Genomic DNA, 23,652 nt, shown 5'->3' on the forward strand with positions numbered 1-23,652 from the left:
ATCTTAACTGCAATGAGACCATTTTCCCCCTGCAGCTCCCTATATATTTTAATTATGAGTGGGAAGAAAAGTGTATCAAACCTGACAAATAATATGACATTATGTCCTTAGTTTAATTGGAAAACATTCTTTAAAAAGGATCCATATGTAAATCCTCTTGAATGGAGAGATTAAAATAAATGTTACAGTCTAATTAAATTATTTCATACAAATTTCCTTTGCAGAATTCTATATGAAATGTGTAAAGAGTTATGGGAAACCCTTAGCGGAATATTTCTGTTATGCTAATGACCTCAATGCCCTGCTATATTTCATCCTTTCAGGACCTCATGTAGGCAGGTAGAAGAGAGACTATGAAAGAGATTCCTGAATGTGCTTAAATTTCAGAAAGAAAAATACAATTATCTGGACACTGGATATTAGAATGTATTTTTATTAATAAAATACATACATTTTTAAATTACTTCCCTTTTTCAATAACTTGCTTTGAACTTTCAGATCCTTTCTCCTTTCTATGCACTCATATCTTGTCGGTCTTCATTGCAGCTGCCAACAGCACTAAGATTTGTGTGGGAAATTGTCATTTGGGAACACAGCATCTTTGACTTTTTTTGTGTGTGTGAGACTTCTGTGTTGCTCCCTTTGATGAACAAAAGCACTTCTCTGGCGTTTGTGTGTTTCTTCTAGGAAACACCTTACAGAAATAATTAGCTAGGATGGTAGTTTCAGGAGAGAGAAAGTGAACCTTTACTGCTATCAGAAAAGCCTATTTTTTGTTTTGGTCAACAATCAATAGTTTTCTTTGTGAACACAAGTCCTTTATAAAATGAAAGTTGTAAAGACTCGAAAAATGATCTTTAAGAAACAAGGGGCTCTCACAAATGGTGCAAATTTTGATTTGCTGGGCTTTTTTTTTCTTTCATTACTGCATGATCTCAACAGCTGTAGGTACTTAAACTCTCTTCCTGGAACCCTTGCACCCTACATTATGCACAAGAGAAGTAGGGACAATTATTACCAATTTTTCACAGAACCTAGGGAGCCACTCAGGAGGATAGAGATTCTTCCTCTTGCCATATTCCCTTCACACTCACCAATTGCAACAGCATCTCATAAAATAACACAGTAATATTCAATAGGGAAAATAGAATTTTTATATATAAGAACAAAGGAAAAAGAAACAGAGAAAGAAGGGAAAGAAAGTTAAGCCAGTCTCTTTCTAGCTAAGGGTGTCTAGAATGCTGTGTAATGAAAGGTCTTTGTGGATTTGATTGAGTGTGTGTGAGTATTCCTGGCACCTGTGCCTGCAGGGGGGCCGCACCAGCAGCCAAATGGTAATACTGGTGTGTAATTACAGAGCACTTAACTGCATTCAGCCTTGGTTTGTTTCTCTGATAATTTCCACTTTCATTGTTCAAGAGGCTGTGGACACTATGGAAGCTGAGGTTCAAGTACCTGCAGCTGTTGAGATACATGAATGTAGTAGCTGTTTTTAAAAGTTTCCAGTAGGAATGCTGTTTAAGAAGAAAGTTTAAATACAGTTAAAATATTCTACTTACCTTTCCAAAGTCATAAAATCCTCCATCTTTAACTGGATCATTCTTTAGTCCTCTTCATTTCACAAGCTGGCTGAGCTCTCTTTTCACCCCACCCACTAGAGCTGGTCCTCCTTCCCTGCTATTAAATTCTCATTGTGGAAAAAGCTACTTCAATTCCTATTCCCCTCTATAGACATAGTCCCCATATTGTCTGCAGTTGTGATATATAACAGATTCAGACATTTTTAAATGTGTTAACCTGTTTATATAAAAAAATACAAATATTCCAAAAGGACAAAGGCTTGCCAAATCTGAACACAAATCTGCTTTCATTTACTTCCATTTCCCTCCTCCAACCAAACTATTGAATACAGTATTTGTGTTTAGTTTTTTTAAAGGTTGGAATATTGGAAAACACAAAGGTAACACAAACAAAAATTAATATAATTTCATTTTCAGCACCTTGCAGAGAGTGTATGTCATCTGTTTTCCCAAAATCCTTAATTTAAGGAACAAAAATATAGGGATTATTTAGAAACAATGCTGCTTGATTAATTATTATTACTCTACCATTTTATCATATTTTAGAAATAGCCTGTTCAAATTAATATAAAAATTGAGAGCCTTTATTAAACTTCCACAGTATAAACCTTAACTATTGTTTCCCTGATAGCTCAGTTGGTAAAGAATCTGCCTGCAATGCAGGAGATCCCAGTTCGACTCCTGGGTCAGGAAGATCCCCTGGAGAAGGGATAGGTTACCCACTCCAGTATTCTTGGGCTTCCCTTGTGCCTCAGCTGGTAAAGGATCCACCTGCAATGCAGGAGACGTGGGTTCGATCCCTGGGTTGGGAAGATCCCCTTGAGACGGGAAAGGCTGCCCACTCTAGTATTCTGGCCTGGAGAATTCCATGGACTGTATAGTCCATGGGGTCACAAAGAGTGATTTTCGACTGAGTGACTTTCGCTTTCAATTACTTTGAACTTTTGGTACTTTCAGCAAGCAATTCTGTTTGTTTCAAATTATGAGTTAACATTTTTAAATTGCTCACTAACAGCATGCTTACTTTTGGCTAAAGTGTAATTGTTCTCTTCCTCTGAGTGTGCATATACATATGTGTATTTAGATGGTAAGGTGATAGATATTAATAGGTTGATTGATAGCGGATGGATGGAGTAAGCAATAATAATAAAGCAATAATAAATAATAAAGCAATAATAAATCAAATGGGATAAGATATTACCAATAGGTAAATCTGGGTAAAACGTGAACAATTTTTATGTTTGCAATTTTTTAGGTCCAAAACTCTTTCCAAAAAAAAGTTTTGAAATTTCTGTGTGATTCAAACACATACAACCAAAAATTCAGTCCCAACCTCTGCCCTTAGTCCTTTCTTTTCAAACATAGCCTGAGCTCCAGTTATACCAAACTGCTTGTAATTTCTTCAAATTAGCGTGCTTATCCTCTTGTCTACCTGGAGAATGACAACACATGGTACAAGACAGGCCATCTCCCCGGAAAAGTATTTCCCTGATCTCTGCAGGAAAGTATTTTCTTCACCACAAGAAATGAAATCTTTTACATATCTGTCTTCATCAAAATACAAGATATTAAAAAAAATGAAACTGCATTTTCTTGTGACTCTGGGCATGTTACTTGACTTTTGGTACTTGAGTTCCTTTATTTGTAATGTGGAGATGACAGCACCTACTCATAGGGATATTTTGAGGATTAAATGGGTTAACTCATATAAAGGACTTAGAACTACCTGAGGAATAGCAGGTACTCCGTAATGTCACCAAAAGTTACTTATTATGCTGGTGCTCATGATGCAATGGTGCAAAGTAATACAGTATCAGAAAAGTATTAGACTAGTCAGTATAGGAGGGATCATAGTATATTATACTCTAAAACTTTCAGAAACTCATTAAATATTTTCAGGCAAGTGAATGGATGATCAGGGAGTGCATTGGCATGATCTTGTGAGGAAGAAGTAATGAAGGTCTCAACTGAGGCCATAAAAAAGAGGGAAATAAGATAAAATCAATTCTGAAAAACTTTGTGCAGATCTACATCAAGGGAAGGGATAAAAGTCATGCTGTCCTCATTATCTTAGACACTTTACAAAGCCACGTCTTAGGTGGTATTTCTAGGCTAGCTATGCAGTCACCATGGCCCTTGATACTGTCTATTAGACAATATGGATCAGCCTCTGCCTTCAAATACTTTTCTCTGTGTTACACAAGACATTTTTTAAGCTTAAGTTATTATATTTGTGTGGAAATCTTTGGTCAGCATGTGATTTTAACTATATATTTGAAAGAATCTGGGCACGTCGTGCTGGTCCAGTGGTTAAGAATCTGCCTGCCAATGCAGGGGACGTGGATTTGATCCCTGGAAGGGAAACTAAGATCCCATATGCTATGAAGCATCTAAGCCAATGCACCACAACTACTGAAGCTCCCACAACTTGGAGCCCATGTGCCACAACTAGAGAATCTGTGCACTGTCAACCGCATGACACGACGAAGATTCTGCATGTTGCAACTAAGACCCAATGCAGCCACATAAATACTAAAAGAAGAAAGGATGCAGATCAAAGATAGAATATAACCACTTAACAAGAGAATGAATTTTTAATGAGATTTATAAGCAAGGGATAGGAGGAGAAAGAAAACAGAAATTAACAGCTTAAGCTTCATTATTTTTAATATTAATTTGCTTATACCCTATAAGACTTTGTGTGGAAAAAAGAATAAAAAAGATGTAATCCTGGCACCAAGCCCTGTTGCATCAGAGAAATGAACAGATTTTGTGGATCAATGTAAAGATAAATGAATAAATAAACACAAGAATACCATTGTTTTATCTCTCAATGCTATTTTATTTAAAAGTTCACAATTAGAGCACTTGTAGTAACACAAAAAGTTTAAAAGTGACAAAGGCTGCCCTGTAGAGAGGACTTTTCTTGTATGGAGAAGGAATAAGGACTTTGTGCTTAAAATGTGTAAAACTTAACATTGCATCAGGGGACTCAGTAGATGAACAGAATCTTCATCTGTTGGAATGAACATAACTTCCAAGTTATTCCAAAGTGGGCAGAAAGGAGGGGGATTACAGAGATGGCATAAATCTGAAGATTTCACTTGGCTCAGGTTAAAAATCCAAAGAGAAACAAGAACAAAACCTCAGTGGTATCCACCATCTGCTGACATACTACAAAACACAAAATTGCAAACCAGTATCGTTTTAAGAAATCCATACTTTAAAGACCTCTGTTGCACTCTCAATTTCAGCTCTGTGGAAGGGGATGATTATATTCCTGTGTAAGCCAGAGAGAATGATTATTGAAAAGAAACAATACACAAGCATCATGATGGAGGAGTTCATAAATTAAATCTATATTTCATTTGAACCATTTTTAGAGCATTCTGCCTTGTTATATGAAAGTGTCCTGAGTATGGCAGATGCTGCTTAAAAATGACAATAGTGTCTGTAAAGGATATATAGAAAGAGTTCAGAAGACAGGGCAGCAACTTTTTCTACCTTGATCATCATTAATCATCACTATACAATGTTACCTGCAAAGAAGCACATAGATAAACTTGGCCCACCAAAAATAAGGTATTAATAAGTGAAGGCTCTCATGAAGAACAGTTACTTAGGGAGGACTCTCTAAGTAAAATTTTTAAAAGGTGACTGACAACAATTTAATTGTGAAAGAAAGGACTACTAAGGCATACCTAAGTACACTGAAATAAAGTTTGATATCAATATTTGTCTCTAGGAAAGAAAGCTGCAAATCAGTTCCTTTAGATAAAAAGTGGCTTAGGTTGATTTAAGAATGGAGACAGGGTGTCTCTATTTCTCTATAGTTCTTTCCCAGCACTGTACTGCCTGTAGTGGAAGAGACTCTTGGAGTCCACATTGCGAGCTTTCTTCACAGCTTCAGCAAAAAGTTTGGTCACCTGAAAATATGAGGGTAGAAATCTTAGCAACACACATGAAATGAAAGTGAATGCTCAATGAAGCAGGAGCAAAAAGTCACAGTCTGTTCCTGATTTTCAAAGGGGCAAGGGATGAAAGACACAAATATTTTTATTTAATGGGGACTTTCTCCTATATCTCAGACCTCAACATGAATAAGCTTATTTCCCACCATTCACAGAAATTAAAACTGACTCGGGGGGGGGGGGGTGGGGGGTGGGGGCGGGAAATGGCCAGAAATTTATAGGGTCTTGACAAACAGTTCTCCATGTGATAAATTTGATGGGTCATGTTCAGAAGAGAAGATGCCTTTGGTAATCATTTCCTGTGGACTGGACAAGTTCTTGCACTATATCTGTATTTTCAGTTACCATTAACCTGTTGCTTTTATGCGGTGCCTTTCATTTAGACACAATGGAATAAAATTGCATATCTTTATTACATGCCACACCATACTTTTTATTTAGAGGATATTTGTATGTGTAATGAGAGAACCATGGTTATCCATGGCTTCTGGTTATCTCAACTCCTTGATCATCAGCTGTGTCAGGCCATGACCTACCATAATAGACCACTAATTTAGATTCTATTCAGAAATTCTTCTGCTTTCTGAAAGTTACAAGAAAGAGAGAAGAGAGATGCGTACTCTTAAGAGAGGCACAGAAATAAAAACCCTCGTGTGGACTATGTTTGAGGAAAAGAACATACCTGGAAATTAGTGAGGAGAGCAATTCCACTGTCAACAGCTGTCCTCCGAATCACATAATTATCGTGGACAAATTTAGTGTTGTTATTGGGGAGGTTAATCACCAGGTCAATGCTGCCATCTCTAATCAATCTGGAGAAATAAACAAAATAAATACAAGCTTGCAGGTGACAATGTATATTTTATAATTAGTTTTCAAACTACTAACATAAATTACTCTCAAAACCATTCACGTCAATGGCATACTGAGTTGACTGACACCTGCCCTCCTTTATTCCTAAGTAGATGTTCAAACTATACACATTCAGGGGCTATAATATTTTTATTGTGTTCTTGAGAGAATGCTGTTGAATGTCTAACTAATCAAATGGAAATATACGTTTTATCTTTAAAATGCTACTAATAGCAAGAATTGGTAATCTGAGAGACAGTTATTTATTTTACAAGGAGGTGGTTCTTCGAGCATTGAAGGCCATTCCACTCCCCACCTCTCACACCCACTTCAGATCAACTTTACTTCACTGCCTGCTTCCTAGTGTCTCAACTGATGTTATGAAATACAGGTTGCCTGATTTTGAATTAAACCACTTCACATTCTGTTGCTGGGCTGTGATAAACATTAGGGGATATTTAAATGTCAAAAGCAGGAAGCAGTGCTAATTCTTGTTTTACAAAGCACTAAGAAGGGCCTCTGAACTTCTCTAGTGGCTCAGTAGTAAAGAACCACCTGCCAATGCAGGAGACACAAGACATGCAGGTTTGATCCCTGGGTCGGGAAGATCCCCTGGAGAAGGAAATAGCAACCCACTCCAGTAGTTTTGCCTGGAAAATTCCATGTACAGAGGAGCCTGGTGGGCTACAGTCCATGGGGTCACAAAGAGTCGGATGCAACTGATCGACTAAACCACGACAATAAAGAAAGGCTTCTAGCATCATTGGAATAATTTGCCTTCTTTTATTAATTTGATAATGATTTGTAGGTTACTTTCTTAAGAGCCCTAACAGATAGTATATCATATACTGTTTGTTAGTTATGACTTAGCCGTTCAGTAGGCTGTAACATCCTGGAGCAACTGAGAATTATCTCCTATGTACCTACACCACATAGTTCTGTATGTGCTAATGTATCAGTGTTCCTGAAGGCTCAGGTAGTGTGCTGAAATAAATGTCTTACAAAACCTAGCGGAAAAAATAGCCTAAGGCATAACAACCAACCTAATCAAAGAATGGCAAATCAGGTAATCTAATAGGTGACATTATCATATCTCTCCCCATGGTGCCCTTCAAGTAGCAAGTTCTCAATAAATTGACTGTTTCATTGATGCACAACCTCAGTGAAATGCAACTGGCTAATCTTACACTTGATATACACATATATTCACAATGCAAGTTGACATAAAACACAAAGCGCTGTATTATTTTCTTTGGGCCCATGACTCTCGTCACTGAGATCTTGGTTGCTGTCCATCAAAGGAATGGACATTTACTTGGAAATATTTTGAAAGATGCTACATATCACCATGTACATATATGGCATTATGTGTTTTACAATAACAGCAAAGTTCATGAGAAAGGAGCTTTACTATCATGCACACATTTCCTCATTTTAAATTGCTTAACTAAAAAGACTTTTAGAAGACTTCCAATAGGGTAAGGTGACATATTTATGTCATGCATGTGTGCATACTCAGTTGCTCAGTCGCATCTGACTCTGTGACCCCACGGACTGTAGCCCGCCAGGCTCCTCTGTCCATGGGATTTTCCAGGTAAGAATACTGGATTGGGTTGCCGTTCCCTTCCAAGGGATCTTCCTGACCCAGGGATAGAACCCATGTCTCTACGGCCTCTTGCACTGGCAGGTGGATTATTTGCCACTGAGCCACCTGGCAAACATCATATTTATATCATACTAGCTCCCAAAGCTAATTCTCCATCTATTTTGTTATCTCAGAATAACCTGCCCAGTTCTTACTTTCTGATGGGTGAGAGGCTGGGATTCTGTCCTTCTTGAGATGGCCATGCCACTGGGGTAGCAGGTACATTGTTGGCATTGAGCCAGTCTGATGTGGCTTCCGTGGCAAAGAGCTGCATTTAAAATTTTTTTAAAAAGTCAGTTACTGTATCAAGGAAAAGCTTTCATGGATCAAAGGGACCCATTAGGACACATGAGTCATTTAAAACATAGAGCAGGAAAAAATGGTGAATATGAGATGCAAAACGATGTCAGAAATAGAGATTAAGACAGAATCTAGAGTTATAGGCATTTTAAATATTTTTAAAATATTTGCAATACAAAAAAAATTAATAACCTCAACTGTAAGTGCTTTTGTAGGAGAGAAAAAGAAAGTTATTGGTGACTGAAAATTCAGTTATCAGACCAATAAAGCCCCATGACCACAGGCCCACCCTGAGCCTTGGGACTCATTCTGTTTTACAGAACCAGGCTTTGTGTGCAGACACTCATGGCAAAGAAGCTTCGCCTGTAACTGTTGGAAACTATGACTTCATATGGAAACAGGAAAAGGAAAAAGGGAAAATATATGGAAATGCATTGAAACTTTATCCCAGTTCTGTGTTAGGAAAACTCTCTAGGTTTTTAGCCCACAAATTTAGTAAGTTTGTGGTAATTGTGCTAAAACTTAAAACTAGTCTTTCTAATTAGTTTATTTCATTGAAGCTTTGAAACTATCAAGTTAGTCATAGTTTTCATATGGAGAGGTCATATCTTGCATGATTTTATTCCCTAATATTCTTCAATATTCTTTTTTGTGGATAGATTGCTGACAGAAAACAATTAAGAAAAATAATATCACATACCTTGAAGCCTTCATTGTGTAACTGTTCAGCCACACCAAGGAATTGTGGACGGAATGATTGCTGAAATTAAAAGAATTTAACAAAATTCACTTTCTAGATACATGTTATTAATTTAGTCATACAATACAGCATTATGTCATGTCATAAAAGGAAATGTCATGTGTTGCCTGGTGCTTTATATTCAAAGATGACAAGTTTCATCCTCCTAGAGTGATTATAAACTCTTACTTATTTTCTCATATAGATGAAATTCCATCCACATTGTCTTGCTTTCTACTGTCTTACTTTTTACACCTAAAATTCCTTCACTCATCGTTTAATCTATTGAGTGTCTGAGTATAGAGTCAGATTTACCTCTGGATTTACTTCTGGATGGATTGTTTTCCTGGTTAGAAAGAATTTAAAGTCATCTCTATTAGGTGTTCAATGCCACATCAGCCTTTTTGGATGTTCTGCCTTTCAACCTGTTCTAATTGCTGAATTCTAAGTTTAGACTGCACTTCAATTTCTAGGCCTTGACCTAGCAATTCATGCAAAGTTCTCTACAAGTCAATCATTTGGAACTCAGTTGGGCATTTACTCTAAAGCAAAGAGTGAAAGAATGGACTCCGGAGTCACTAAGCTGGATTTCAGTCTGTCTTCACCGCGCATGTGTATGAAAAGTCAACGTCTTTGAGTCTCCATTTCCTCATTTATAAAACAGTGACTCCAATATTAGTGAATCTGCTTCTTGATGGTCCACAATAAATTGTGTGACCTTGACCAACTTACTTAACCTCTCTGTGATACACTTTCCTCAACTGTTAAATAAGAATAATGGTACAGAGGATGAGATGGTTGGATGGCATCATCAACTCAATGGACATGAGCCTGAGTAAACTCTTGGAGATAGTGAAGGACAGGGAAGCCCAGCATACTGCAGTTCATGGGATTACAAAGAGTCAGACACAACTGAGCAACTGAACAACAACAAAATGTCATAGGGTCCCTGTGAGTATTCAATGGGTGAAGTCCTCCGTAAGTGTCAGTACAGTGATCCTGCTCGATCGCTCAGTTGTGTCCAATTCTTTGCAAACCCATGGAATGTAGCCCTCTAGGCCTCTCTGTCCATGGGATGCTTCAGGCAAGAATACTGGAGCAAATTGCCATTTCCTCCTCCAGGGGGATCTTCCCAACTCACGGATCGATGGAACCCACATTTCCTGCATTGGCAGATGGATTATTTACCACTGAGCCACCTGGGAAGCTGCCAATTTAGCACAATTTCTGGCTCATTAATAGTTATCATTAAATCTTGTTATTATTAAAATAACTGTTTTATCAGCCTCACAGAGGCTATATTCCTGTCCCTGCACTCTAGCTCTGAAGCCTGGGTTCCTCCACTGGCTGTGACACTTAGAACACAAACCAGTATCATCCTCACGTATGTTTTCCTTCCCACCAGGCTCCTTAACATTCAATCTCGCTGTTCTGATATTTTCTTAGAATTGTGTGCTCTTCTGAAAACCCCAGCTGGACCCATTCAATTTCTGCGTCCTGCCTTTCCTGGACTGTCTGTCGCCATCAAGGTTCCTTAATTCTGAACACACTTCCTTCCTGTGGCCAAAAGCACATATTTGCAATACAGTGATCAGGATGGAAGAAAACCAGCTCAGTAGCCTACCCAGTCGTCAACTTCTGACCTTGACCCCATTAACATGAATATCTGAGTAATCTGGCTAAACAGAATATACAAAATTGTACAAAGTTAAAAACATATCCATTCTGCCTCAAATGAGAAATTTTTCACCTTTTTTGAACTGTTTACAAAAGTTTGTAAACAAATGATATAATTTGGTTACTTCAGAAAATATTTTATAATCTATTAGAAATTATATTAGTAATGGTTGAGAAAAGTCATGGATATGATCTTATTTCAGTTTCAGAGAAACTAAGAATTGTGATAAAACATCCAGATCCTTGCACAATTTTTATGATGTTCAGCTCACAAAACTTCCTAATACTTACTTGTAGAGGCTTTTTGAGAAAAGTTCTAAATCCTAGGTAGAGACCCCAAGACTATGTTCAAATATAAAATTCTTTCAGAATCTGGCCCTCTCAATCCCAGAACTGCAGTTTTATGAGACAAAACTATTGGCAAATAGAAAAGATAAATGCAACAGGATGAATCTCAGCTAAAGCAGGCTCAGGGGTTATTCATGACAACCTTCTAGAACACAAATTGTAACCATGCCCAAGGCAGTAGCTTTTCATTCCCACTTAGGATCCAACAGGAAGAAATGGGTTTAGATGCAAGAAGTTTGTGGCTAGATATAAAATTAAATAAGTATAAAATCAGAGAGTAACTCAAGACATTAAGGCAATTTAATGAGCTTTGTGGCAGTCTCTTTAAGAATAGATTAGGCAGAAGATTAGGACAATCTTTTACTCATTTGATTCTGCTTAGAAAGCAAGGGACTGAATTAAATGGCATTTTAGGTTTTCTTTGTGGTTTTAGACTTCTTGAAATATAGCAAATACATGTGAAATATTCTAAGTAAACCTCTGAATTTCATCAAGCACACCTAAAATGGAACATTACCTTGTGAACCTCTGCTAAACACACAACAGAACAAGGAAGCCTCAAAACACACTGGAAGCTCGCCATAAAGGTAACCAACAAACACTTGTTGACCTGTTGATACATTAGTCATGGACTATTCTCAATCTCTTACATTTCCCCCTAGCAAAAAGTCACGAATAATATATGGCCATGTGATAACATAACATTGCATAGATTTTCTAAAATACCATTTCACAGGTATAATAGTTCTCAAGATGTGGCCTCCAGAGAATCAGCATCACCTGGGAATTTGCTTAAATGATGAAAAATTGGGCCTGACCCCTAGATCTATAGAATCAGGAACTCTGCGAGTGGGTCCCAGGGATCTGCAGTTTAACAAACCCTCCAGTGATTCCGATGCACGTTTACGTTTAGGAATAGGAAGGAAGAGGGGATAAGAGGACTACCCTTCATTCATTCTGTAATTCAAGGTGAAGATGCACTAACCTTGGCCAAAGACACTATAGTAAGGTTGAGGGAGGAGTACTAGACTATAATTTTTTTTCTTTGCCATTTTAAAGTAAAATAAGTCAGCAAGTCCTCTAAGACCTGCAGACACCAGTCAGAACCTCATTATGGAGCTGTTTCAGTGCTGTCCCCCAAGTAGAAAAGATAAATATTCGACATGACAGTATTGGCAGTTTCCAGCCAGGGAACTACTCTGCCTTCTGGTCTGGGGTGTTGGCTTTCATAGTCACATTATAAACTTCTATCAAACATGTATTGAACACTTGTGACACATAAAATAGCCTCTCTACAAAAAGAAATTACAGCTGTCAGCTTGCATCTGAGTAGCCCCAGATTTAATAGCTGAATGAAAATACCTGGGTAAGAAACCATTTGTTACTAAAGGTGAAAAGTACAAGCTGATTTATTTCCTGGAAAACATTTGTAAGAAAGAAAGTCCATTAAAAGTGAAAAAAAAAATATATCCTCCAATTATCATTTCACATTAATCCAAATTCTGGCTACAGACCGAAAGTCAAGTTAAGATGGTGCGATGTCTGTGGACTCTACAGGGATGTCGGGATTGACAACTCTATGGTTGTTCATAATGATTCTGTATAGAAGATAAAAGGTTATCCATGTCACTTGGAGTTGTCTTTTTCAAATAAAATGCTTGCTTTGTGTTTCTGAGCCATGCTGAAGCACAGATGTCAGGATGGGGGCTCTCTACGAGCATCACTGAATAGCCCAATCAGAGGGGGAAAATAGCAAGGGCTCTTGATCTGCTCTAGAGTAAATCATGTATTGTTGAAGAGTGTTCCAGAAAACTTCAAGACAAGGCGGATTGCCCACTCATGGAAACTAAAAATAAATCCTGATGGGATAAAAAGAAGCTGGAAATATTGCAGGAAAATCAAAGATGATTTTTTTTGCCACATAAACCTACATCATGCCTTTCTTATATCAGGATCTGTGCTTAAAAAGGCTCTCGGGAGACACACAGTGCCTGTAATAGTTAAGTTGACAAGAATCCTTTGATAAAACTTAAATCTTGATTTTTCCCCCTAAATCCTAGGTATGCAAGATTGATGTTATCAAAATATTTCAAATTCCCCAGGAAATTTGACCATAGGATTAATAGTGAATGGACAGAAACAGTCTATGTGCATAAAAGAGTAGGATAAGAAAGAGAAGAGAAAGAAAAATTAGGAAAATAAATATGACCAACAAGCGTGTATATACACTCACATGCACATACACACACACAATCTATTTATTAAATATTGAAAAGTGGTTGATACTTGCTAGTGATAAACTGCTACTTAAAATATGTGCTAAACAACCAACAATAAGAAAAAATATTTCCTGTATCAGAGTCATTTTGCCTTTCCCCCTAGTTTTCTCTTGCAACCTGTTGTGAAAGTTTAGAGTTAAGGTGTCTGCAATTAAATCCTTTACTCATAGCAGCAGCTGCTTAAGGATGGGGTGATGAAGAGAAAAGAAGGTGTTTTGAATGAGTTTATATGAATTCTTCTGGCTAAGTGAAATCATGTTAAGTAAGCTGATTTTTTAAGTACAATGTATCCTGAAATATAGATTTTAATTACTTTATTCACAGATGCTATAAAGTTTAGGTTTATCCCATTCTAACTAAAATGCCCAGTGAGTTTTACCTATTAACTCTGATTAGCACATTCTATCATACTGTTCAGTCAAATTTATGACTATACATTTTAAAAAAAAACTACAAATTAAAATCTTCCATACAGTAATGAAGAGATTATACATTGACTATTGGTGACGGCAGCTTTTCTTTGCTTGCCATGTAAAGTAGGTTAGAAAATGGTTCTTACTTATCTCTAGAGATTTAGAATCTTGATTAATTTTACCACAGCTGCAAGTATTTTATTAAATGTCAGTTTATTAAATATTTCCTTGAATATACTTTTAAGCTCTGTAATTAAAATACATATATATTTAAATTCCTGATGTTATGCACACATGCACAGGAAGAAAGTTGTTTGCAAAAATTCATGTAGCTGCTAGAACATTGATTTCTTTAAAAAAGAATAAACTGAAAGGTAGAACATTGCTTTTAGAAGCCTTCTTTTTTCCCTATGAACTTTCTTCTTCCCCTACAAAGCAAAAATTCTGTTCACTGTTGCCAAAATCATACTACTACTTCATAGGGATCAAATTAATTTTTGCTTTACATTTCCCTGCAGCACTGGAGCCAAACAAGGCACAATTTTATACATCACTGCCTTCTTAAAGTGGTATTTTAAAATGTTAGCACTATTATGATTAGTTGTGAGGATGGGGACTAAGGGCATGGCCTCCTCTGAATGCCCCCAAGTCTCACATTAAACTTTAAGCCATAACTGGAAGCTGGACAAATACTCTCATACTTGTGACTTAATAATACTTAATACCCATTATAACATGATGAGTCTCTCATGTGGTGCGAGGTGTCTCTAAACTGTCATTAAGCTTCACAACTGCAAGTCATCTTGTTAGCCTCTGTTCTAACGGTTCTCCATCGCCCTTCTGGCACCTTCATGAAGCAGAATCCCAAGTTACTCTTTGCAGAAACTTCTCCAAAGCCACCCATCTAGTCTCCAGAATCTAATTTGCTGACACTAAGGCACCCTAATGCAACAGCATCTATAGTAATAACCCACTACTTGAAAATACCTGGTATTATTCTAAATATAATTTTATTGATGTGTACAGAACCGTGCAGGGTTTGACCTGATTGAACGTATGGCAGGGGTGATAGATAAGACCATCTATTGTTTTTATAGGCCCAGGGATTGCTAACCTCCAATAAAAGTGAATGATCAGTTGAGAAACATCTAGTATTTTTTAGAAAATTTATAAACAAATAGTTTGTATATTCTTGCAATAATTATTCCAAAGAGTAATAAGAGTTTCCTGGCTCCCATTTTGCCCTAAGATTTACATTTGACTTGGAATAATAAACCAATGATGTCCTTTTCATCGTATGAAGATATTCACTTACAATTACTACACCCTGATTTGACTTAGAAGGTTTACTAAGTAATAATATTTCAAGAACCTCCACAGTACACTGTGGGACGGGCTGACTTTCTTAAGCCCATTAGGCTACTGCCCTTTAAGAACTTTCAGTCATGGAGAATTTTAAATTATGTTAAGAACATTTCTCAAATAATGCCCATGTCTTCTTCAACTCTGAATCTTTGATATTTAGTAGAAAATGAAATGTGAATGAATGAATGTAATGAAGGCAGGAACAGAGATTTGGAGGGGGTAATATTCACTTCAGTTTGGGATATGTTGGTTTTGAGACATCCAGATGGAGGTATTCAGCAAACTGCTGGAAACAGAGGATGGTTGAGGATAAAGATTTAAAGATGATAGTTTTAAATGGGAGAGAGGATAGCCATGAATGAGATGGCAAAGGGGAAAGTTAAGAGAAAATGCTAGACACAGTCACAGAAAGAAGCCATGAGACCAACTTTATGAAAAGTTTATATGAAAAGGCTGAGGAGATAGTACTAAAAGCAAGCCAGGTAGAAAGTATGTAACCAAGGGAAAGGACAGAGTGCTTTTAAAGGTACCCTAAATCCCATTCAGAATAAATATCCTTCACTAGAGCTTTCTTCCTTTCTTTCTTTCTTTTTTAATTTACTTATTTGTATTGGCTGCTACAACAGAAAAAGGCAAAAATTCAAGGAACATACAGAGAAAAAAGTGTCCATTATTTCTCAAATATCCTGGCTTTTTAGTGGAATTTTATTTTTTTTATTTTTTTTATTTTTTTATTTTTTTAATTTTATTTTATTAGTTGGAGGCCAATTACTTCACAACATTTCAGTGGGTTTTGTCATACATTAACACGAATCAGTCATAGAGTTATACGTATTCCCCATCCCGATCACCCCTCCCACCCCCCCCCCCCACCCGACTCCTCAATTTTAAAATATTTCCCACTTTCTCTAGTACTATTAAGGGCACTTCCCCTACCAGCTCCCAGCACGTGTCCGCTGTCATGCACACAGCCCCACACCACCTACCTGAATTCCAATCAGGATGCCTTTCTGGGGTATCTTAAATCCTGTGGAAAGCATTGCTTTTAGGAAAGCTGTATGAATACCTTCACCAAAGCAAGCCACCTGTTTAGAAGAAATGAAAAAAATAAAGTAAAAGGAAGCAAATGACAGCTACCCAATCCTACCAAAAAAAACCCCACAAATGAAGTCATAGATTCCTATGCTAGATTTTACTGAGTTGCCCAAAGACCATGCAATCTGAATCTAGGGATTAAAAGTCTGGCTAGGGCAGATGTATCTTATGTTTTTAATTAAACATAATGAATGAATAAGCAATTCTTTCTCCATTCAATAACACTCCTTGGAGCAACATAACTGGATTCTACTGTGAGATATTTGGATACAAATTACAGCTTCTGGCCCATAATATGGTGAGTTGCCAAATGTTAATATGACTTAATGTTTAAATAATAGTATATGTCATGTATACTATGCAATAATGCATGAATTCATGGGTCAGTAGCACAAATGCATAACTGCTAATCAATTGGTTAGGAGTTATTTCATACACATAGGAAAGCCTTCTGAGAAATTCAGTAAATCTGTGAAAATCTCAAAGAAACTTGTTCATTATTATTACCTTCATAAAATGAGGCAATATACCTTGCTATCAATTCTCAATACTACAGCCCAAAGTTAAAAAAAAGAAAAAAATCCAAATTAATATATAGTGTTGGGATATACAGAGCCTTCCTGTAAGGTAATAGCACTACAACATAACTACAAGTTGATTAGCTACCCTAACTATAGAAAAAGGGGTTAATCTGAGCATGATGGAAGTAAGCCTTGCATGTACATTATTATTTGACACAGGTACAGAATCACCATTAGAGTAAATAACACTGATGGCTAAATTCATTCTTTAAGCAAATGACTCCTTTACTGTCAAAGGAAAGTTCTCATAAGTATGATTTTCAGTGGACCACCAGGACCTGATGCTTTTTACACCACAGTGAACATTTTCTGTGTTCAAATACTGGCTGACCAATTTAAGGAATGTCAACCTAAGTTAATGGGACCCAAACCCTACTGAAAGAACCTAGGCAATTTCATCATAAGTGCATATACAAACACAAGGTTTCAGCAGTTTTCTACAAAAAGCACAGAAAGTAGTTAAGGAGATACTAATGGTAAAGAACCTGCCTGCCAATTCAGGAGATGCAAGAAATGTGAATTCAACCCCTGAGTTGGGAAGATTCCATGGAGAAGGGAATGGAAAACCACGCCAGTATTCTTACCTATAAAATCCCATGGACAGAAAGCCCGGTGGGCTACAGTCCATGGGTCACAGAGACAGACACAACTGAGCACAAAGATTAAGACTTATCATCCCCACCTCATCATTAGGAAAGCTAAAGTTTTATTTAATCCCACAACAAGCCATTCTAACATCGAAAATGTCTCTGGAGCATAACTGAGATTTCACTGCGCTAGAATTATTATTCTGATTTCAGTAATAAAACAGAACTTGTACTATCACACTAAGTGACATTTGGAAATATGACTCTAATAACGGAAGAGGAATTATCTCTCTGTACTTCTAAAACAGATACGAGAAAGGAGAGGGCTGAATTTCTAATTCTCTCATATGTTCGTATTTCAACAACTCCAATAATGTATGTCTGGAGGCAGAATGGACACAGGTGCTGAAAACAGATTTGCCATACCAGAGAAAACAGCATGAAGGAAAGCAGATCTCACCCTGATCTGAATCCTAGGCTAGCTGAAAACAGTCCTGCTACTGACTGACCATGGGATCAAGATGAACATCAGAGGATCTCCTTAAAGGCCAGAGAAATTCAGCATTACGTCCCTTGTCTTCGAGTTAGGTTTTCCCGTCTATTAAATTAATAGAAGCAGCAAAGATGCTAAGAGAAGGCAATCATCAGTCCAAATACAAACAAGATAGCCATTTATTCCTCACTGCCTCCCTTCCTGTCTCACTTGGCTTCTCATCACAGAATTTTCTTGTAACCAGGCAACCATATAAAACATCACATATTTGTTGCAATTAAGTCTTTTCCCCTCTCAGGTTTTCCTCAACACCAAGAAGAAACAATGATGCCTCCCGGTCTGATGTTGCCACTCTGGTGTGCACTGATGAGAATCTGAAGGTTGTGTATAGTAAGTCTGTCAAGGGCTAGGTGATTCAAACAAGGTCCTGACACTGACATGTAGGGAACTCTCTGGAATCTGACAGCTTTCTACAAGAAACACATTTCACATTCTTAAAGAAACCTCCAGCTGACAAAGGCTCCAACACAAGTGAAGAGGGACATCCAGTGGTCAGTCTCATTATAGTTTTTAGATAATCCCCAGGCAGCTACAGTTGCTTTGAAAAACAGTGGTTCTGGGACTTTGCGTATACCTGCAGATCCCACCGTATTATGGCCCCATTATCTTTCTACTGTTGTACGTTCATTCTACATATTGCTATTAAAAGCTCAATGATCTAATTTCACAATAGCAAGGCAAATTAGAGGGGATGAGAGGTGCTTTACAGAGAGACCTGAGAACCTTAAGATAAAAAGACCCGGAAGGTATTTACCTAGACATCTAAAGAAATATTTGAAAGATGCTCTCAATTTGTAATGTAAAAATGAATGAAACACACATGCAGTATAGTCAACTGTTGAAATATAAGTGAGAATTTAGACTCTGGGCTACAAAATTCAAGGATTTTTTCTTAGCTCAAAATTCCCAGGCCATTTCAGAGTTATTCTGATCACAAAAGAAGTGTCCCACTTACTACTTACTAATTTACTTTACTATATTCTGATCATAAAACCATAGACTTCAAAGTAGATTTAATGAAAGTGTTCACGGATCATTAACTAGTTACCTCTCCAGTAGAAGCCATCTCACATCGCAGAATGGGGTCAGCGTCTCTCAACCGGGGCCAGGAAAACATTGGAGCCTATCAAAATAACGGGTAGGAAAAATATGTGAAAGAAGGGTATAACAAGAATAAAGGAGGATAAATATATTTAGTGAATCATCTCTCACAGGATTCATTTAGGTTATAGTAGACACGTAAAAAAAAGTCTTTGGTCCAAGCATCTGACTTGAAAAACAGCTTTAAACCTGTGTTCCAAGAATTTCTTAAGCTTTTGGCCCAAAATTGGGTTAAATAATCGCAAATTATTTCTGTAAATAGGGCCCCAGTGACCAGTCTAAGCCAAAGTTTCTAATCTGGCCTACACATATTCTTACTGGAGTGATTTCAAACAAAGTCTACTGGGCATTGGTCTCCCCAGACACAGAGTTCAAACACACTTTTTCCTTGGTAGTCTTTTGAAACCTTCTTCTTGTTCTGATCATTTGGACTTACAACAAGCCACCTTGCCAGAAATGTCTGTCTGCAAGCTGACTTCTGAGACATTAAGCTGTTGTTGACACCTCTTAAAAAGCTTTGAAAAATTTTCTGCTTGGGATACTTTTGCCCGGAACTTTCATATGAATTAGAACATAGATAGGAGTGCTTTCTTTCCATTTATTTTATCAATGCAATTCACTAAGACTCAAATTTTTGTTTCTTTCATATATCTATTTATCCAGCCTAAACTATTCCTTCTTTGATCCGGGCATGCCTCTAAGTCATTATTGGAATTCTAGCTTGGAGTTATTTCATTGGGTCATCTTAGTCATTATTACATTATATTCCTGCCTTCCAGCCTCTCTCTACCTCAACCATTGATATCTACCCACCTCACTAGGACAAAATTAAGATTGACTATGAAGAAGTAATTTGACAAAAAAAATCAAGATTCATGTACAAGGATAACTAGAAAAGAAGTAAACCAGAAGACAGTGCATTTTGAAAAATTCACATCTATCCATCAGTATTGTTATTAGTTGGAAATTGTTTCACACACATGTATGTATATACTTGTGTGTGTATTCCTGTGTCTAAGAATAAAGAAACATGAGCTTGAAATTTGTATACAGAATCTCCAGTGGAAAAATACTTTGGGGGTCCTTCTACTTACTGGTTTCAAACAATAAAACCCTATGTATATATAGTCCCACTGAAAATTTAACAATTTATGTTGTGTCATAGCATCCAGGAATAAAATGCTACTCTAAAATAAGAAGTGACATTCTACTTCAGTGTACTGTAAAATCCAGGGAATCCTAAATGATTAACTTAAATAAGATTAGTAAATATTTTTTTGATTTATAGCTTCAACTTAAAACTTCCACTGTAAAAGTCAAAAGTCGGAGTCTCAATTGTAACACAATTATGGTTGAAGTCACTAGTATATATAAGAACAGAAAACTCTGAAGGCATCCAGAATATGTAAATGTCACATAAATACATTCTACAATATAAATTAATTTCACTGTGCACTTTATCTAAAAAATTCAGATATATTTACATAATATGTCACTAATCCTCATACAGTCCAGTGAGGAAGTTAAAGGTCATAATTATAAACACTCTGTTCATGGGCATACTGAGGCACCTAGAGGAGCACAATGGATTTATTGTAAAGTTATTTGAAATATACAAATATATACAGGCATTTCTTGTCTTATGATGTTTTGTTTTATTGTACTTCGCAGATACTGAATTTTTAAAAATTGAAGGTTTGTATATTATGGCAACCCTACATCAACCAAGTCTCTTGGCACCATTTTTTCCAACAGCATTTAATCACTGTGTCTGTGTGTCGCATTTAGTTCTCACAGTATTTCAAACTTTTTATTACTATTTTATTGTTTTTACTATTGGAGAAAAGATTATGACTCACTGAAGCCCCAGATGATAATTAGTATTTTTGAGCAATAAAGAAGTTTTTAATTAAGGTATGTGCATTGTTTCTCTAGACATAATGCTATTGCACACTTAACAAACTACAATATACTGTGAATATAACTTTTATATGCACTGAGAGGCCAAAAAATTAGTGTGGAATTAATGTGGTGGTCTGGAACCAAACTGACAATATCTCCAAGGCAGGCCTGTATTTAGTGAACAAACCTTACATTTTCCTGGTCATTCTTCATAAAGGTGCCATCAATTTCATTACCCTCACAGTACCACTACAACAAAATTATACCACTAAAGAAATAGGAGCTAAGCAAAGGCAGTCAAAGCAGTAAAAATTTAAGTAACACCACAAGGTAACACTTTTTTACAAGACTCATGTATTCCTGAAAGCCTTGGCATAATTCAAGCCTTATCCTAAAAGTTATATCCAGAATTTCTATTTACCAACTAACCTGGCAACATTAAGCATCACCTTCATAAATGTAGTTTATGTCACTCAGCTAGTTGTTTTTGAAGTTATGTAATTCTAAATTTTTTTTCTATTTTTGAAATGCACAAGAGTACACATAAAGTTGCCTATAGAGAAACTGCATTGCATTATTCAAAGCAAACATTATAAATCCCTAGTCTAGTGCTTTAGTTAGAAGGTTCATAAAATATCAAGATTATTTTTAAAATTATTATTTTTGGCTATGCTGGGTCTTTTTTGCCCCATGGCATGTGGGTCCCTGGTTCTGGGACCAGGGATCAAACCCACATCCCCTGCATTGGAGGGCAGATTCTTAATCACTGGACCACCAGGGAAGTCCTAAGATTATTTTTTGATGAAAAATTATTCCTTTAATTCCTTTGGAACTTAAAAAATGGCTAAGATTTTTGAAAATATACCTTTATTGCAACATAATCGGCAGGAATTATGGGATGCTCCAGTGTTGGAAGGGGTTTCTCATCAATGTTCTCACCGATCATCACCTTGGTGGCCACATCAATGAAGTCTATTCCAAGTGTCTTGGAAACAAAGGGGAAGGATCGAGAAGCTCTCAGATTACACTCAATCACCTGGAGAGATAACAAAATTCAAAAGAAGAGAAAGGATGGTGAGAGACAATGACAATATTCATCCGCTCCCTGCAACTTGGGCCCAGCTCTTGCTTTGCCAGCCTTTTCCTTGTCTCCCCCTGTTAGACTTATTTTTTTTTTTCATTTATTTTTATTAGTTGGAGGCTAATTATTTTACAATATTGTAGTGGTTTTTGCCATACATTGACATGAATCAGCCATGAATTTACATGTGTTCCCCATCTTGAACCCCCCTCCCACCACCCTCCCCATCCCATCCCTCTGGGTCATCCCAGTGCACCAGCCCCGAGCGCTTGTCTCATGCATCCAACCTAGACTGGCTATCTGTTTAGACTAATTTTTTATTTGAATAATTTTTTAATTTAAGGATAATTGCTTCACAGAATTGTGTTGGGTTTCTTCCAAACATCAACATGAATCAGCCATAGCTTTACATATGTGCCCTCTCTCTTGAACCTCCCACTCACCTCCCTCCCCATCTCACCTCTCTAGGTTGTTATAAAGCCCCAGTTTGAGTTCCCTGTGTTATACAACAAATTCCCATTGGCTATCTATTTTACATATGGTAATATAAGTTTGCATGTTACTCTCTTCATACATCTCATCCTCTCCTTCCTCACCCCCAGCTCCACGTCCATAAATCTGTTCTCTATGTCTGTGTGCCACTGGTAGACTTTTGCTAACTGGTTTCCTTTTTGGTTTCCTGGTGGCTCAGATGGTAAAGCATCTGTCTGCAATGCCAGAGACCTGGGTTCGATCCCTGGGTTAGGAAGATCCCCTGGAGAAGGAAGTGGCAAACCACTCCAGTATTCTTGCCTGAAAAATCCCATGGACAGAGGAGCCTGGTGGGCTACAGTCCATGGGGTTGCAAAGAATCGGACATGACTGAGCGACTTCACTTTCTTTCTTTCCTTTCAGTCAGTATCCTTGAACTCTGACTCTTTCCCACCCCTTTCTGCCATTCCATCCCCACACTCTCTTGACATGCATGCTTGTGTACTTAGTTGTTCGATCCTGTCTGATTCTTTGTGACACCGTGGACTGTAGCCCACCAGACTTCTCTGTCTGTGGCATTACCCCAGCAAGAATAGTGTAGTGGGCTGCCATTTCCTCCTCCAGGGGATCTTCCCAACCCCAGGAATCAAACCTGCATCTCCTGCAGCTCCTGCATTGACAGGTGAATTCTTTATCACTAGCGCGACCTGGGAAGCCCCACAAGCTTTTGACAGATTTGTTTTTATGCAGAGTTCAAATTGTGCCACATCCCTACTGGAAAGTCTTCAGTGGATTTCTCCGGGCCCTGAGGGTGAAGTCTAGTCCTTGACAGCCTTCTATCCTCTTGCTTCAGTATAGCCCTCTATGTTATCTTGTGCCACTTTCCTGGTCTCAGTCTTTCTTTCCAAGTTTACCTCCCATGATTTCCCTGGAAAAATAATCTTGATAAACTGAACTGGTCACTATCTCCTAAAACACACTGAACTTTCCTATAGATGTTGTATGTGTACTGTCCTCTCTATCTTCCTTTACTTGTCATTCATTCCTTAAGACCCAGCCCAAATTACAAAATCTTCCTTGAAATATATCATTATCCACCCAAAGCAGGCATA

At 37.3% G+C, this 23,652-nt stretch overlaps 1 protein-coding gene across 1 annotated transcript in view; it reads right to left on the reverse strand.

The window, feature by feature from the left end:
• Positions 1 to 4,398: 4,398 nt before the first annotated feature.
• Positions 4,399 to 23,652, reverse strand: part of CPS1 (carbamoyl-phosphate synthase 1) — a 139,056-nt gene continuing 119,802 nt past the window's right edge. Inside the window, exons 32-38 of the mRNA XM_065930654.1 lie at positions 21,854 to 22,024; positions 19,034 to 19,108; positions 16,156 to 16,254; positions 9,049 to 9,108; positions 8,204 to 8,316; positions 6,234 to 6,363; positions 4,399 to 5,506 (exon numbers count right to left, since the gene is read on the reverse strand). Coding sequence (XP_065786726.1) covers positions 5,408 to 5,506; positions 6,234 to 6,363; positions 8,204 to 8,316; positions 9,049 to 9,108; positions 16,156 to 16,254; positions 19,034 to 19,108; positions 21,854 to 22,024 — 747 coding nt within the window. The 3' untranslated portion in view covers positions 4,399 to 5,407. The remainder of the gene's footprint in view (positions 5,507 to 6,233; positions 6,364 to 8,203; positions 8,317 to 9,048; positions 9,109 to 16,155; positions 16,255 to 19,033; positions 19,109 to 21,853; positions 22,025 to 23,652) is intronic.

This window comes from Muntiacus reevesi, chromosome 3, assembly GCF_963930625.1.
Source record: "Muntiacus reevesi chromosome 3, mMunRee1.1, whole genome shotgun sequence".
In the NCBI taxonomy this organism is placed as follows: Eukaryota; Metazoa; Chordata; class Mammalia; order Artiodactyla; family Cervidae; genus Muntiacus; species Muntiacus reevesi.